The sequence below is a fragment of the Corythoichthys intestinalis genome, chromosome 7 (assembly GCF_030265065.1).
Source record: "Corythoichthys intestinalis isolate RoL2023-P3 chromosome 7, ASM3026506v1, whole genome shotgun sequence".
In the NCBI taxonomy this organism is placed as follows: Eukaryota; Metazoa; Chordata; class Actinopteri; order Syngnathiformes; family Syngnathidae; genus Corythoichthys; species Corythoichthys intestinalis.
The window spans coordinates 44,023,458-44,041,615 of record NC_080401.1 but is presented as its reverse complement, the minus strand read 5'-3'; the positions used below and the strand labels follow the sequence as shown (position 1 = coordinate 44,041,615).

General features: G+C 39.8%; 1 protein-coding gene across 4 annotated transcripts in view; it reads left to right on the top strand.

The window, feature by feature from the left end:
- Nucleotides 1-18,158, top strand: part of LOC130919330 (discoidin domain-containing receptor 2-like) — a 73,525-nt gene that overhangs the window by 7,917 nt on the left and 47,450 nt on the right. For all 4 annotated transcript variants that reach the window (XM_057841929.1, XM_057841926.1, XM_057841928.1 and 1 more), the window contains one exon: nt 15,042-15,153. In XM_057841929.1, coding sequence (XP_057697912.1) covers nt 15,042-15,153 — 112 coding nt within the window. The remainder of the gene's footprint in view (nt 1-15,041; nt 15,154-18,158) is intronic.

The following is an 18,158-nucleotide window of genomic DNA, read 5'->3' as shown; positions in this document are numbered from 1 at the left end:
TGTCCTGTTGCATGGCTGTCATTGCCATCGACTTACTTAGGCACCAGTTGAATGTCAGTGGGCTTTAATGGTAAGTTTACGGTCCAAAATCACAACCACAAAGGTTTTTCTGACATTGAAAATGAATGGGAAATTTGGACGTACATTGGTGTCAATGGCATCCACTTACTTTGGCGTCAGTTTCTTGTCAATGGGCTGTCATGGTAAATGGTAACAAAATCACAATGACCTATATTTTCCTGCCATTTAAAAAGAATGGAAAATTTGGACGTACAGGCTGTCAATGGCATCCCTTTAGAAATGAATGGGACAGTTTTGGGCAAATCCTGGATGAACTGTAGTTTTGCCAAATCCTGCATAAAACTTTTATGCCCCTTACCGTCCTGGAATTTTTTCCATGTAAATGATGCGATTTGGTCAAAAATAACTTAGATTTGAAATTATTAACACATTATTACATCATTTCACATGTTATTTTGGTGTTTTGGAGTGACACTGATGGTTTTGTAAACTTGTTAGCATGTTCTTTATGCTATTGTTATCTGAATAACTCTTAATAGCTATGTTACGTTAACATACCCGCCACGTTCGCATTTAGTTGTTCATGCATCATGTAACTTTGAGCGCCTTGAAAGGTGGAAAAGCGCTATATAAGTGTAACACCAACCAACCAACCAACATTATCATACTGTACACTTATTCAGCATGTTGTTCTCTTTTGTAATTTTTTAAAAATTGCCTTTCAAAAAGCCATATCTGTTCTATGTGTTGGATTTTATCAATTAAATTTCCCCCCAAAATGGGACTTATACTCCGGTGCGACTTACATGTTTTTTTTTCCTCTTCATTGCGCATTTTTGAGCTGGTGCGACTTATACTCTGGTGCGACTTATAGTCCTAAAAATACAGTAATTAGCCGTAATATGTTAAGTCCACGACTGCATATATCAATATTGGTTTGACATCGGTATCGTATTTTTGGAGTTGGACAGTATTGGGATATGTGTTATCGGTTAAAAACTCATTATCGGACAACTTTTAATTATTTGAGATTTCATAGTATTTAACTCACTACTTGCCATTGACAATGATAGACATCCAATTCATTTGAACTGGGAGGACTGACTATGAATGCTCAAATTTTAGTGCCATTGATGGTGCTACGCATCCAATCCATTCAACCGTCAATGGCATCCAATGAGTTAAATGATTGCCCTAGAAAGGCATAAGTGGGTAAGATTCCATTGTGCGTTCAGATGCATTTTTGTTCCAAACCTGCACATGTAATCACTAATTCAAGTGCAAGCACAAACCAGAATCCAAAGTAGACGTTTGGTATTATGGCAGTGGTCATCCTGTCCGTCACTGTTGCGTGAGTGTCAAGTAGGTGTCACATGCAGGTGTTTGCATGTGGTGTGTACTTGATAGGTTGACCTCTTTTTGAGGCCCGTGTCATCTTTTTCTATCTGACCTACATTTCCTTCCTTTGTTGATTTGTTTCTTCCATTCACTTGCGCACATTTGATTTTTCATTAATTGTATTGCCTCTATGTGTGCGTATGTACGTGTGTCTTAAGGATGGCTCTCTTATATTCATTTTTTGGCCTCAGCTCCTGTTTTTCCAGCCCCACAGTTGTGCTGTCACCGCTTCGGATCCCGTAAGGTTCACTCCAAACCAGAGGTCGCGCTAGACTTTTTCGTTGTCTGTCATTTTGACTGACAGGGTCATAAAAATCCGGTCATAATCTATTTTTACCCGTCACTTAAATTTTTAAAATGACTATATCTTGATGCAGTCACTATATGTATATAAACAATAATACAATAATACTTTATAATATAAAGTAACTAACATTAGTGCAGTCATGGATTACAGTAAGCAGGCCAGTGCTGTGTTTCCATATATATTTTTATTATATTATGTATATACAGGATATATATATATATATATTTTTTTTTTCTTCCCCCAAGTGGGACCTTCCATGATCCTAATACATTTAATAATAATAAAATATTATATAATTCCATGGGGACCTTGCATGATCCTAATACATTTAATAATAATAAATAAATAAATAAAAAAATATAAAAAATATATATATATATATATATATATATATATATATATATATATATATATATATATATATTAGGGCTGTCAAATGATTAAAATTTTTAATCGAGTTAATTACTGCTTAAAAATTAATTAATCGTAATTAATCGCAATTCAAACCGTCTATAAAATATGCCATATTTTTCTGTAAATTATAAATATATTCTGTAAAATAAATTGTTGGAATGGAAAGATAAGACACAAGATGGATATATACATTCAACATACGGTACATAAGGACTGTAGTGGGCATTTCACTCCACTGTCATTTAAATCTGTCTATGCTGTCCTCACTCCGAAGCGTCTACTTTTTCCAAAGCTAGACAGCTAGTGAACGACGCCTTAATAATTCTTCTTCCTTTTTCATCTGATTTATTAATAAAATGGCCTCAAACCATTGTCCTCTTTAGACCATCGTAAAACTACAAAATAAAAGTACACAAGCATTGCATTAGCAACAACGTTAGCTTAGCACGCTATACAGGTTCACTAAACATAAACAAAAAGTGTCTCATACAAAAAATATAACATTTCGCTTACTAATATAATATGTACATTCTTTACAACAGTGCTTCTCAATTATTTTCTGTTGCGCCCCCCCAAGGAAGTAAATGTTTCGCGCCCCCCCAAAACTCTCTGCCGCCACTGTAAATAGTATCATTTGTCTATAAAATTACTAATATAAATACGCATCTGCCTAACATTGTGTCCTTTTTTTCTAATAAAGAAAAAAAGTAACATAGATCAACGTTTAATAAAGTATAACTTTATTAACATTGTTTTGTTTGTAACAGAGAAGACTTGACGCGCATCAATTTGCCTGAATTTAAAAAAAAAAAAGTCACATCAGAACTATAAAAATACACTCAAGGTACATTTTGACCATTTGATACAGAAAAATAAAATTAAATAAAATCAGTCAATAATAACAAATTCAAATTGATTAGAAACATTCACTCATGAGGACAATATGCCAAAAAATGTGACAAAAAAAACAAAACTGAATAGAAGAAGAAAAAAAGTGTCTTTGGACAGAAGGAACGTTTTTATTTTCGCTGCTCACAGTGGTGATAATGTGGCGATTCACCACAGTGCTCACTGGTTTACTGATATAACACTGACAAAGCGGAACGATTGTGGCAATTGGCAATATTCGGCACGCTTTCGCTGAAAAACAATCAAGCGGCTTATCAATGAGACTGAGGTCTTTAAGTGGCGTCTTAATTGATTTGGCTTCAGACTCTCCGCTATAATAATTTTTAGACTCAGTAAACAGTGGTCGTTCCTCATTTCCCACTATATTAAAAGGCAAACGGCCCGAAAAAAAGCGCATTCTTGGCGGCTGAGTAGGTGAGGGCGGTCGTCGTGACGATCCCAAGCCGAAAATGGCACTTCTCGGGCGGAGACATGAGAATCGGAGAAGACAGTGGGTCGCTGCGTGAGTGAGTTCGGTTGGAAAACGGCTTTCGTAAACGGCTGCGGCCCACTGCTCCTCATATTGGTTTTGTGCTGAGTGCTCTTCCTTAGTTCAAAAATACTGCGCGCACTCTGAAAATGAGAGCGCCACTGCCACCCACTGAGTGGATGTGCAAGTACACTTTATTTCAGTACGGCAAAAAAAAAAAAAAAAAAAAAAAAGCATGTTCCCCGAGGTCACATGCGCCCCCCCCTGGCATCGTTCTGTGCCCCCCCAGGGGGGCGCGCCCCACTATTTGAGAAATACTGCTTTACAACAACCATACTTACGGACAAATCTTGTCCAAGGATCATATAAGCACAACATTATCAGCCCGAGACGTCGTGCAGCCATAATGAACTGGTAAGAAAACAAAAAACTATGTCGCAAAGCGACCACAAGAGTTCGCTGTTGGATAGCATAAAAAGCCTTGCTATAAAACTTACCAAAAGGCAGAATACTTTCTGAGCGGGACATGTGCGTTAATTGCGTCAAGTATTTTAATGTGATTAATTTAAAAAAATTAATTACTGCGGGTTAACGCGATAATTTTGACAGCCCTAATATATATATATATATATATATATATATATATATATTTTAATTTATTATTATTATAATTAAATAAAAATGCACGTCGATACAACGCACATAAAGGCAACTTCCAATTTTTTAAAACATCGTTAGAAAGTTGTATGGACTTACAATCCGCTAGTTTGTTGTTTCCTGTTGTTTTCCGAAATACACCTGGGTGACGGCGCGTCAAGTGTTCGTTCATAGCCGACGTGCTACCGTGGTATGCGAGCTCAGCTCAGCAAAAAGAGTACACACAGTGGTGGCACCCTCCATATTTTCCTTGAAATAATTTCGGGCTCTGCCTAGTCTGGTCCGCTTTTTTGGCTTTATGCCGCTTTCACCATGTTACCAATTCTGCCCTTCTTGGTGATTGGCGGCGTTTTCAACTGCTCGCCGCAGTGAGGAGTGAACCGGCGATTCACTTGATTCGTTGTCATCCTTCACTGCATCAGTCCCTCTTTTTTCACCTCTTTTATCAACACCATCGTCGTTTTGGGGCTTTTTGAAGAAACTTTGGACACTCAGTTGCCTTGACATTTTTCCGAGTAAAGCCAACGACGTCATACATCAAGAGAGACAATAGCTAATTAATATGCTTACTCACCACCCTGTGGTCTGGGGTGTTGATTGCAACCTGTCAAAATGACAGATGGACTTCAGTTTTTTCCGTCACCGTTGTAAAAAACCGGTCAACGACGGAAAATATTCGGTTAACGTGACCCCTGCTCCAAACTCATTTTGGCACTCTTTGGGCCCCTTGGTACCAATTGAGCATTGTTGGTACGCCACAGCCTACCTGAGTATTGTTGCTGACCATGTCCATCCCTTTATGACCACAATGTACCCAACTTCTGATGGCTACTTTCAGCAGGATAATGCGCCATGTCATAAAGCTGGAATCATCTCAGACTGGTTTCTTGAACATGACAATGAGTTCACTGTACTCAAATGGCCTCCACAGTCACCAGATCTCAATCCAATAGAGCATCTTTGGGATGTGGTGGAACGGGAGATTCGCATCATGGATGTGCAGCCGACAAATCTGCACCAACTGTGTGATGCCATCATGTCAATATGGACCAAACTTCAAGCACCTTGTTGAATCTATGCCACGAAGAATTGAGGCAGTTCTGAAGGCAAAAGGGGGTCCAACCCGTTACTAGCATGGTGTACCTAATAAAGTGGCCGGTGAGTGTATATACTATATATACACAGTGTACTTTACTTTCCAAATATCATCGTCATGACCTGCACCAGTATGAACTTGTACCGCCCCGCAGAAGGTTTATAATGGGTTAAACATTTACTATAACATCAGCACAATTTGTTGAGTGAATTGGGTGCGCTCCTGTATACTCGCTGTACTTCGAAGTGTTGAGTCACCTCTAGCTGCAGTAACTTATGTAATGACATGTGGTCAGTTTATCGGAAAGTCACCAGCGTGTGTGCTTTTTTGCAGCTGATTCATCTGTCTGATCTGTGAGTGTGTGTGTGTGTGTGCTCTTCCACATCCTGTACTGGCTGGTTGACATTTGTTTATATGGGATCGTGTTCGTTTTCGCCCCAGTAAAATATTTAAGTAAATTCTGATGCAATAAACATGGACTAAATATAGATTTGTACTGTTGAAAAGAGCATAATAAATGCTTGCAACAACTAAAAAAACACAAGAATCTGGCATCACTATGTACTTTAATGAGCTTTCAACGTTTGACTTTTTTGAACAGGGAGTTTTCGAAAAAACTTTATACACGGAATGGCAATAATTCAGACATAACATTCATCATTCCCCCCAAAGAGATCTCTCCAGCAATGCAAGTAAATGAACTAGAATTGTCGATTTTAGGGCTGTCAAACGATTAAAATTTTTAATCGAGTTAATCACAGCTTAAAAATTAATTAATCGCAATTCAAACCATTTCTAAAATATGCCATATTTTTCTGAAAATTATTGTTTGAATGGAAAGTTAAGACACAAGACGGACATAAACATTCAACATACTGTACATAAGTACTGTATTTGTTTATTATAACAATAAATCTACAAGATGACATTAACTTTATTAACATTTATATGTATTTTGCATAGCTATTTGATTGGGAATGCCAGCTCTCTTTGCATTGAGCGCTTTTCTTTTTTTGACCATTATTTTCTTGAGCGATAGGAATATTATTTTTGTTATGCTTTCACTAAATTATACTATAGCAATTTAACTGTTCGGCCCAAATGCATGATGGGAAGTTTGGCAACCATGACTGTCAGTGGTGGCTGCAAATGGTATACAGCAGGGTTTACTAAATCCGGACCTCGGTGCCACTTTTCCTGTCGTGTTTTCCACGTCTCTCTCCCCTAACACACCTGAATCAAATGATTATGTCATCAGCAACCTCTCCAGCAGCCTGATAATGATCCTTTTGATTCAGTTGTGTTGGAGGAGGGAGACATGGAAAACACGACAGGAAAAGTGGCACCGAGGTCCGGATTCAGTGAACCCTGGTATACAGTATGTTCTGCGTTGTGTTCAGTAATGCATGTTAAGAAAAAGAAAATCTCCTGCTCCTCCCAAATGCATAATGGGAAGTTGGGCAACCATGACTATCAGTGGTAGCTGCAAATGGTATACAGTATGTTCTGCGTTGTGTTTAATTAAACGTGTTAGGAAAAAGATCGTCTCCTGCTCCGCCCAAATGCATGATGGGAAGTTGGGCAACCATGACTGTTAGTAGTGGCTGCTTAAGCCAATAAAAGGCTCGGTCCAATGAACCTGCGTCTATTCGCATTTCTCTGCCTTTTCGGTCTCAATGTGCTTAAACGGTGTCATTGTAAACCGTTTGAGGCAACGCATGAACGGATCATTCCGTTCATGTGTTAATTGCGTCAAATATTTTAAAGTGATTAATAAAAACAAATTAATTACCACCTGTTAAATCGATAAATTTGACAGCCCTAGTGGATATTAATCAAGAAGTAAGAACATTGATACACACTGTATCCTTCTACAGACAGAGAAATAAAGTGCATATGGTAATATTACATCCCCTGAATAAAAATAATAACTTCTAGCAGTTGTCTTTTTTTTTCTAATTTCTGAATGGCCTTACTGCTCCTCATTGGTTATGTAATGTGTCATAAATTGTTATTGTTATTGCCGAGCATGTGAAAGGCAAATGATGAACTGGTTTGTTCTGGCCCTAGTTGTTTGAACTTGGCTCCACCCTCCCAAAAGTCATGAGATTGTAAAATCCCCCCGTTAGATTTGTGAGGCTGGCCCTGAAAACGAAGCCCCGGTCCTTTCCAGTTCTTGTTCATGTGTGGTTGTGGAGCCGGAACGCAAGTTCACTTGAAAAATTGGATCTTTGTGGCGTAAACAACTAAAAAATTTGAACATTCTAAATGTTTCCAAGGCAAGTTTCTTAATCCAGGTCACAGAGCACTTCATTGTTTTTCCAAATAACGAAAAGAGGGAACAAAAGAAAGTGTGATGATAACCTGTGAATTTAGTTTTTTCTTCCCCCCCACAGAGGTTAAAGAATATACGCGTTTGTGTATTTATATATTATTGGGCATCACGTGATGCTGCACCCTTAGTAGGCATGTACCGGTATGATATTCTGACGGTATGATAACCTTAAACCAAAATATCACGGTATTGCAATTACAGCTCTTAAATTTGTTACTTTGAGATATCTGGGTTGAAGAAAAACTTTTTTTCCATTGAATGGGATTTTTATTTTTCAAAACATATAGGCAAATTGGAACATATAACTATAATGTTAAAGGGTATTAAAACACTAAGGGGCTGTGAGATATCAATAGAACCGTTATGTGGCAAGATAACAAATATTAATAAAGTTAACAAAAATATAAATCGCATTCATGAGCAATTATCGAAAATAGATTGAAAATTACGAACAATTCCGAAAGTATTCCGGAAACAGCCGAATGGGGCGGAGACGTCATAACAAGGAAACGAAAGATGCAGGTGCAATCGTTGTTTATCGACGAGAGAGTTGCGTTCGTGTTTTATCAAAAAATCGCTAGAATGGTTCAAACCTGTCATGCTATGTGGTCTACAAATAGCCATTTGTCGCAATGTAGTACCCATGAGTTCCTGAACGCGAGAAAAATAGCTGGACTACGCAGACAATGAGTAAAGTTCGTCCGTGCTAAGAGGGCTAATTTTGCAGACCCAGCCTCCGGCACGGTTTTGTGTGGTGCGCATTTTACACCTGAAAGCTATTCGAACTATGGACAAATGAAATCAGGTTTTGCTAAGAAATTGCTGATGAAAGCAGCCACCATACACGCGCAGCCACCTAAATGTCCCGCGATATCAAGAAAGAGGACGACTGGCTCTGATGAGACCACCCCAGGCTAACCAAAGGAGCGGAGCAGCCAAGCTCGAAATGGCCAGAGTGAGTACTCTTTTATAATAAAAGCATATCACGCATTGGATATAGGACTGGACACATGTATAAATTATCGCTCGTAAAATATATAGAACAAATCCTCGAATCCCATTCATATTTGTGTCTGTTGGCAGAGCGAAAACCTATGATAGCACTATAAATGATAATTATTCTATACATTACATTATTTTGCGGTCACGGTGTATCAGCTTCACAAAAAGAAATGCAAAACAAACCATTCGGTGTTTCCCACACGATGTTGCCGGTGTTTCATCAGTGTGATTGCTCCTCTCAATTATCCTTTCATTAGGCTGCATTGGCTTTCGTTTGGGCTCAAATTGATAACCCAAAACACCAAAGAAAGGTTCATAACTCGCCTCGTCACCATTAGAAGAATGTTCGTTACGTTGGATTCGTTGCTGCAACTAGAAACAAAATTGTCCGCTATCATCGCCGCCATTCAGTACTAAGCAGTGAGCCGGTTGTTTCCTTGTAGTGACGTCACGCACACAATATGCTAGATTTCCGGGATCTTGTGGGCGGGTCCTTTTAGCTTGACAGTCGATCCAAACTTGTATCATTTTCTTGGTGTTAAGATGTGTGTAATTACACGAAGTGGCATGATATGAATCCAAAAGGCATGCGTTTATGGATAAATGATGGAATATTAGCATTTCCCCAGGTGTTGTCATACCCTTTAAGTTAAAGTGCCTATGACAGCAAAAAACATGTTTCTTCATGTTTTCCACGGTATTTTATGCTCCTGAATGAAATGGACCGCTTGGATGTGTGTGGAAGCGATCGCTATATTTATTCCGTTTTTTGAATCTCGCGCTATGAAAATGAGTGACTAAAGTCACTACACTATGAGTGGCTACAGTCTCGAGTTGAGAAAGAGGGCGCTGTGACGTGTACGGTAGAAGGAGTCCATTTCACTGTCCAGCCGTATTGTTGAATGAGAAGGACTAAGGATTCAGCTGATTTTGCGGATTAATTCGTTTATTTTTCTCATCACGCCAGCCAAACGGTTGCAGAAAACTTTTTCTGCACCAGGTAGAGGCGTGTGAGCTTTTTTGGGGTTTCAAAAGGCTCCCTTTCACTGGTCGGTATTGGCCAAAACAAGCCCTACTACTGTGGTACCATTGGACTTACGAGGAAGGAAGTAATCATCGTGTTTTGTATTATGTCAAATACTGGGATCATTTTAATACGTAGGTGGCTTGCATTTTGTGGCTTACATGCTCCTTGTCGACTCGGCCGATAACACCGGCGGCTTGTCGCACATCCCCTTGCCGGGAGAGCACTATACTCGGCTTGTTGCCCTCTTCATGTTCCCGGTGTGCTGTCAAATTTTCCACCCGATCAGCATTAAACAGCTTGCGTCAAAGGAGATTTTGTGTATTTTTCTTGGTCATCTTCATAATTCTAGCACCAATTCAACATACAGTGGGGCAAATAAGTATTTAGTCAACCACTAATTGTGCAATTTCTCCCAATTGAAAACATTAAAGAGGCTTGTAACTGTCAACATGGGTAAACCTCAACCATGAGAGACAGAATGTGGGGAAAAAAAACAGAAACTCACATTGTTTGATTTTTAAAGGATTTATTTGCAAATCATGTTGGAAAATAAGTATTTGGTCAATACCAAAAGTTCATCTCAATACTTTGTTATGTATCGTTTCTTGGCAATAATGGAGGCCAAACGTTTTCTGTAACTCTTACAAGCTTTTCACACACTGTTGCTGGTATTTCGGCCCATTCCTCCATGCAGATCTCCTCTAGAGCAGTGATGTTTTGGAGCTGTCGTTGGGCAACACGGACTTTCAACTCCCTCCACTGATTTTCTATGGGGTTGAGATCTGGAGACTGGCTAGCCCACTCCAGGACCTTGAAATGCTTCTTACTGCCACTCCTTTGTTGCCCTGGCTGTGTGTTTGGGATCATTGTCATGTTGAAAGACCCAGCCACGTCTCATCTTTAATGCCCTTGCTGATGGAAGGAGATTTTCGCGTAAAATCTCCATTCATCCATTCATTCTTTCCTTTACACAGATCAGTCGTCCTGGTCCCTTTGCAGAAAAACAGCCCAAAGCATAATGTTTGCACCCCCATGCTTCACAGTCGGTATGGTGTTCTTCGGATGCAATTCAGTATTCTTTCTCCTCCAAACACGAGAACCTGTGTTTCTACCAAAAAGTTCTATTTTGGTTTCATCTGACCATAACACATTCTCCCAGTCCTCTTCTGGATCATCCAAATGCTCTCTAGCGAACCGCAGACGGGCCTGGACGTGTACTTTCTTCAGCAGGGGGACACGTCTGGCAGTGCAGGATTTGAGTCCATGGCGGCGCATGGTGTTACTGATAGAAGCCTTTTTTTACTGTGGTCCCTGCTCTCTGTAGGTCATTCAGTAGGTCCTGTGGTTCTGGGATTTTTGCTCACCGTTCTTGTTATCATTTTGACGCCAAGGGAGAGATCTTGCATGGAGCTCCAGATCGAGGGAGATTATCAGTGGTCTTGTATGTCTTCCATTTTCTAATAATTGCTCCCACAGTTGATTTCTTTACACCAAGCGTTTTACCTATTGCAGATTCAGTCTTCCCAGCCTGGTGCAGGTCTACAATTTTGTCTCTGGTGTCCCATCGACAGCTCCTTGGTCTTGGCCATAGTGGAGTTTGGAGTGTGACTGACTGAGCTTGTGGACAGGTGTCTTTTATACCGATAATGAGTTAAAACAGGTGCCATTAATACAGGTAACGATTGGAGCCTCGTTAGACCTCTTTAGAAGAAGTTGGACCTCTTTGACAGCCAGAAATCTTGCTCGTTTGTAGGTGACCAAATACTTATTTTCCACTGTAATTTGGAAATAACCCTTTAAAAATCAAACGATGTGATTTTCTGTTTTTTTTCCCCACATTCTGTCATTCTGTCATGGTTGAGGTTTACCCATGTTGACAATTACAGGTCTCTCTAATCTTTTCAAGTAGGAGAACTTGCAAAATTGGTGGTTGACTAAATACTTATTTGTCCCACTGTAACTACCGTGAAATTTGATAACTAAATCCTACAGGATTTCAAAAGTAGGTTATTATTGAGGGAAAAAAATATACAGATGGAATAAAGTTTTGTACATATTTAGAGAGGAAAAGTAAAGTTATACTTTGATGACAATAAAATTTTCCTCCTAAAACCTGTGTTATGTTAAATTAATAATACGCTATAAAACAAGCTCTGTATCATCTTTTGATGGTATAAATTCCACCTTATGAGCTGATAAATTTAGAATTTGAAGGCGACAAATTTCACAGTTTAACATGACAAATTTCATGTAATAAGGTTATAAATCCACACAATGTGACATGATGTGGCAAAACTCTCATGCGTCAGACACATACTATCAAAACAAGTCATCTTCAAGTAGAACTTAACCACAGTTCTCTTGGCCAACGTACACTGGGGCTTTAACAGAAAAGCATATATCTTTTTTTTTTTTTTTTTTTCCCCCGTGGACGTCCAAATTCACGCAATCCGTCAGGTGTTTGGTTTTCATTAGCTCGGAGAGGAAGGCAAGTTTAGCCTGGACGAGAGGAAGTGGCCTTAACCTTAACAGCCGCCTGGATGGATTAGCGAAGAAAAACGTTGGGCTGAAGTGACACAAGCCGGTCAGTCAGTGGCTAAAGTCTTCGTCAACACTGCTTGCACATGATCTGTTTAAGGGACTTCTTTGATGCATTCATGGGCTTTGCTGAAAAACCGGACTTTTTTTCCCCCTTCAAAACTATTGACCTTTAAGTGAGCCCAAAATTTGTCTCTGAGTCATTGCAGAATTGAATGACGCTTTGGCTTGTAGTTATTGAAAAGCAATCCTTCACTTTTCTAATTTTCAATGACAGTTGTAGGTAGGGTTGTTCCGATCATGTTTTTTTTCTCCCGATCCGATCGTTTTAGTTTGAGTATCTGCCAATCCCAATATTTCCCGATCCGATTGCTGTTTTTTTGCTCCCGATTTAATTCCAATCATTCCCGATAATTTTTCCCGATCATATACATTTTGGCAATGCATTAAGAAAAAAATGAATGAAACTCGGACGACTATATAGTACATTCAACATACAGTACATAAGTACTGTATTTGTTTATTATGACAATAAATCCTCAAGATGGCATTTACATTATTAACATTCTTTCTGTGAGAGGGATCCACGGATAGAAAGACTTGTAATTCTTAAAGGATAAATGTGACTTTGTATATTGTGACTAAATATTGCCATGTAGTGTATTTGTTGAGCTTTCAGTAAATGATACTGCAGCCATTTAACTTCTGCCCAAATGCATGATGGGAAGTACAACCATGACTGTGCGTAGGGGCACCAATTGATATATCTTCCCTGCGTTGGGAAAGAACATAGGGTGTTAAGAAAATGATCAACTGCTACCTTTCTTCCCCACATTGCCTCCCACGTTATTTTTAATTGCTGAGAAAGGTATTGTAAGGCTTTAGCCACATAAAAAATGGCTCCAAAGGCTGTCAAAATTCTCTCTACTCATTATACGCTACCTTTGAGCTGTATCTATAGGTAAAACGGCGTCTTTATAGATTGAACGCGACAATGCGTGAGTGGGTCGTGCAGCGCATGTGTTAATTATTTAATGTGATTAATTAAAAAAAAATAATCACCGCCGGTAACGCAATAAATTTGATAGCCCTACTTTAAGCTTGCCTAGCACGGCCAGACTGTTCGCCCTGTGTTTTTCAAACACTGAGAGAATAGTCTGGGACCCAGCCCATTAACGGCCTCTCGAGCAAGTACAAAATCAATCGACAAATCAGATTCGTTTATTTGCGTGACGTGTTCTTAACGAGCAACGTCACTCTTCCGCGTCGGAAGTAGTCTCCACAACAACACAGATGGCGAACAGGAGAGCCAAGAATATGTTCCAATCCACGGTAAAATCAGTTTTAAATGACCAAAAACACATCGACACAAGTTATTGACAACAGTCTGTCTCGCGCTAGCCATGTTGAATAAACTCCGCTCTTCTCGTATGTTTACTTCCGCGTGCAAGCCCCTCGTCCCGCCTGTCTGTTTGCTGCGGCTTGCTCCGCCCTGGAAATTTTATCCGCTTAATGGTGGCCAGACTGGATGAGTGTAAGACATTTTGTCTGTAACGTTAAATACAATTAGAAAACGATTTAAATAATAAATATATATATATTTTAAAAAGGCATGTCCGATATTTTTTTGCCAATTCCGATACTTTGAAAATGACGTGATCGGACCCGTTAGTTGTAGGTAATAGATTATCAAAGGCTGGATTAGCGTAGCTTTTTTATTTAACTGTTTTGTTTTTTTATATACAGTATTTGTCATAATCGCAGTCACGGTGTTGCAGATAACAGGTTTACAAATCCCAATTTATAAAGCCGTATAAAGACTAAAACTAAAAGTTTTGCATTGTTTTTCATTTTTTTTCATGTTTTTTTGTAGTTTTGGCAGTTTTTTTTTTTTTTTTTTGCAGTTTTTCGTGGTGTTGCAATTTTCCCCCCTCAGTTTTTGCAGTTTGTATTTTTTGAAGGATTTTTAAAAAACCTTTTATTCGTATATTTTGTGTGTGTGTGTTTTTTTTTTTTTTTTTTTAAAGTACTTTCGTGGTTTCGCGAGGTGAGGTTTGCATTGATTTTAGGGCATTTCTAGGTTACTTCCTATTCCTTTATCACTTCCTGTAGGTTTTGGGCTTACAGGAAGCCCCGGCTTCCTCCCCCATCTCTGCGTATGGTTAAAGTGTGTGGAAAAAGTGGACGGAACAAAAATCCGAATATTATCGTATTCGCTCGAATATAAGACAGCCCTGATTCTAAGACGACCCCCTCTTTTTCAAGACTCAACTTTGAAAAAAGACTTTTTGAACACCAAATTAATTTTTATACAGAAAATAATTACAGTACATCCGAAACAAATGATTTTGACAATATATTTGAGAGAAAAAGCATGTTATTTTGCCTTATTCAAATCTTAATATCTGAACATTTAAATATGTAAACTAAAGTGCATTCACATTCGTAAATGAAAGGCTTCTGGTTTTTGAAATGTAAATAAACCAATCTATTGTGATTAAACAACAAAATTGCAATAACTGCATTAAACATCAAATTGAAGTCTAACTGTAACTGTCGTCTTGAAACAAATCTGAATATAAGGAAAAACATTGCAATAAAATAATGAAACCTGGTTAAACTAAAAAGAGTAGCTGAGGTCTGTCATGACAGAACATGGCTTCAATGATATCTGGCGCCATCTAGCGTCATAAATGCGTATAATGTCTAGATCGCGAAAATAAGACGCAAAAAAATGCAAAAAAAAAAAAAAAAAACGTCTTATATTCGTGCCAATACGGTATGTGTGTTCAAAACATTCCCACCACCACCACAACAACAACAAAAACGATGCATCTATTCACATTTCTTTTTTTTTTTCCCATCCAGGTCAGGATCTATTCCATCCAGGTGTTTGTGATGAAGCGCCCGCGCGATGTCCACTTGTGGCTGCTGCTACTCGTGTCATCTCTCGCATCCGTCAGCTCACAAGTCAACCCAGGTTCGTTCTTGCTTAAGTGCTGCACCGTCTTTCTTGAATACTCAAAATCAGGAACTTTTGTTAGTTTTGGCTTTTGGGGCAGAAACTCCCAAGATTTGGGCTAAGTTGTCTTTAGCGGGAAGCATGTGGTTCACTCTCTCTTTCTTTTGGCTTCTTTGATGCCGCCTCGCCCCGGCGTTCTCTGCTGCCCGGGTGGTTTTTGTGATGTCATGAAATAAAAGCAATATTTTGTTTCCTTTCACAAGGAAGGCATTTGTTTAGTGGGCAGAGGTAAAAGGATCCAAAGGGAAGATTCAGGGTCACGGATGAAACTCTAGAAAGGTAGCACGAGCCAGTACAAACCTGTTTCGTTTTAAAGGGTTGGACGTATTCCGAAAACTTCGTAGCAATTCATTACAATTGTGTCAGAAGGTCACAGTGAACTCAGTTTGGAGAAAAAAAAGCTAAAAATGCCTGATCCCTTCCACATCCTGCTTTGTAACTCCCCTTCTTCCACACTTTGGCAAAATAGCCAGTGTGTTACGAAAGTCCAATTTTGACAACAACAACGCCAATATCGCTGTTTTTGATCAAGCAGGCGCACCGCGCCTAAGCTTTTGCGTCTGTTTTTTCAGGGTTTTGACATTCATTGCCCATAGTCACCTGGGTAGGCTCTAGCACCCCCATGAACCTCGGGAGGGTAAGCGGAAGATGGATGAATGAGTGCTGTCTTGGTGTCGACATTTTCATAAATACAAAATAAGCCAAGCCAAGCTCTCCTATTTTAATGCATACATTGCACTACCCTCCCCTCACAATCCAATCACGGTGCTGGGAAATGGCCGCCAGTCGGGAACCTGGTAGCCACAGTAATAGAGTTGTAGGTGGGTCCCACACTTTTTCTCTATGGCGTGGCTCCCGGGGTGTGGCCTCCCCTCTGCCTGGGCTGCCGGCCACGGGAGTGGGGGGAGGTTGGGGCTCCGGTCTCATGTCCCCGCTCATTTGCATGGCTGTCACGCGCTTGGTGGGGCTCGCGTGCACTGGATGTGATAGGGCGCGCTCGGGTGGGGGGACCCGGTGCCAGGATTAGCGATGGGGCGGCGTAGGGTCGGTCGCCAACGGGCTTACACTCACAAGGGATTCACACGATTACTGGGTTCTAGATCACAGAGCTGATTTGTGTACCCTCTACGCCAGGCATGTCCAAAGTGCGGCTCGGGGGCCAAATGCGGCCCCTGGTCAAATTTCATCCGGCCCCCAGCCTCTGTCATAAGATCAATAATGTCTGGCCCGCACACAGATTTATAAAATTGGTCAGCAGTACTGCTTACACATTAAATGCTTCTCCTCATTTACCCACTAAAAGGCAGCAGCCCTCTAAGCAACATTACCCCGTGTGACCCTTGACTTCCAATTTTCTAAAATGGCAACAATCAACAACAAAAAACAAAGTTGACTGCGACGGCCGACGCTTCAAGGATAGGTAGAAATTGGACTATTTCTTCACTAAAATACGCAACAACTGTGTCTGCCTCATTTGCAAAGAGACAGCCACTGTTTTCAAAGAGTTCAATGTGAGTCGATATTACCAAACAAGACACGCTGACATGTACGACAAGATTACAGGGACGATACGCAGCGAGAAATTGAAGCAACTTGAAGCTAGTTTAATTTCACAGCAGCAGTATTTCGCAAGATCCCGAAAGTCGAAAGAGAACGCCACAAAGACTAGTTGCGAGATTGTTAAAATTATTAATTAAAAAAATTAATTAATAAAGCAAATGTGACACACAGAATGGCTTGCTAAAATTTGCTTAAATATATTGTTCTACGTAAAGGACGTCAGCCAAGGTCGGCCCCCCACATTTTTACCACACCAAATCTGGCCCCCTTTGCAAAAAGTTTGGACACCCCTGCTCTACGCCTTTCAATCACTTAGCTTATAGACTCCCCCACCCCCGTCCCCCTCATTCCCTGGTCAACAGGCCCCCCCACATGGTGTCAACAGGAAATACATCTAGCTGACGATAGCACCAACATATTAGTAGTTAGTGTAGACATTCAATGTATTTCTTGTTGTTGTTTGTGTTTCTTTTCTTTCTTCTCTTGTGTTCCTTTTCTTCTGTTCCCCCATAACCCCGTCCTGTTCGCTGCTTTGTCATAATAAATGAGGTATGTTGAATGATCACAATGGGAGTATGTCATACTCTCAATGTGAAACATTAAAACTGTTCAGCCCACCGGGCACTTAGACTTCCATTCTCCTTGTCAAACAGCTGAACAGGACAGGTTTAAAATAAATAAATAAATACAAAATAAGGGGCCAGAACAGATAAAGCTCACATATCCAGTAGGTGTGTAACAGTCCACACAAGTCACGGTTCCGTACATACCTCGGTACGGGACTACTAGAAATACAGCGCTTGTAGCCTTGAGATTGCCCATGCTTCCACACAATTTTGCTTCTCAGGTCCTCAGACAGTTCTTTGGTCTTCTTTCTTTTCTCCATGCTCAATGTGGTACACACAAGGACACGTAACGGAGGTTGAGTTAACTTTAATCCATTTTAACTGGTTGCAAGTGTGATTTAGCTATTGCATGCACCTGTTATATGCCACAGGTATGTAACGGGCTGTTAATTACACAAATTAGATAATTTGAGAAGAATCACATGATTTTTCAAAGGGTGCCGATACTATTGTCTGGCCCATTTGTCGAGTTTTGTGTATAATGATAATATTTTTTCCCCCCTATTCTCTTTTGTGTTCTTTTTTCATTGCAAGCAACGTCAATGAAGATATTACTACCAAAGCATTTGCAATTGCAGTCATTTTCTGGGAGAAATTGAGCATTATCTGACAGAATTGCGGGATGCCAATACTTTTGGCCAAAACTGTATATGGCGGAAAACACAGTCAAGACTGAAAAAGCAGTTTCTGCTCTTTAAAACAAACTGCTGTATTTTAAGACAAAACAACTGTTGTTTTTGATGGAACTATATGTCTATATGCTGCCATAGCAGATTC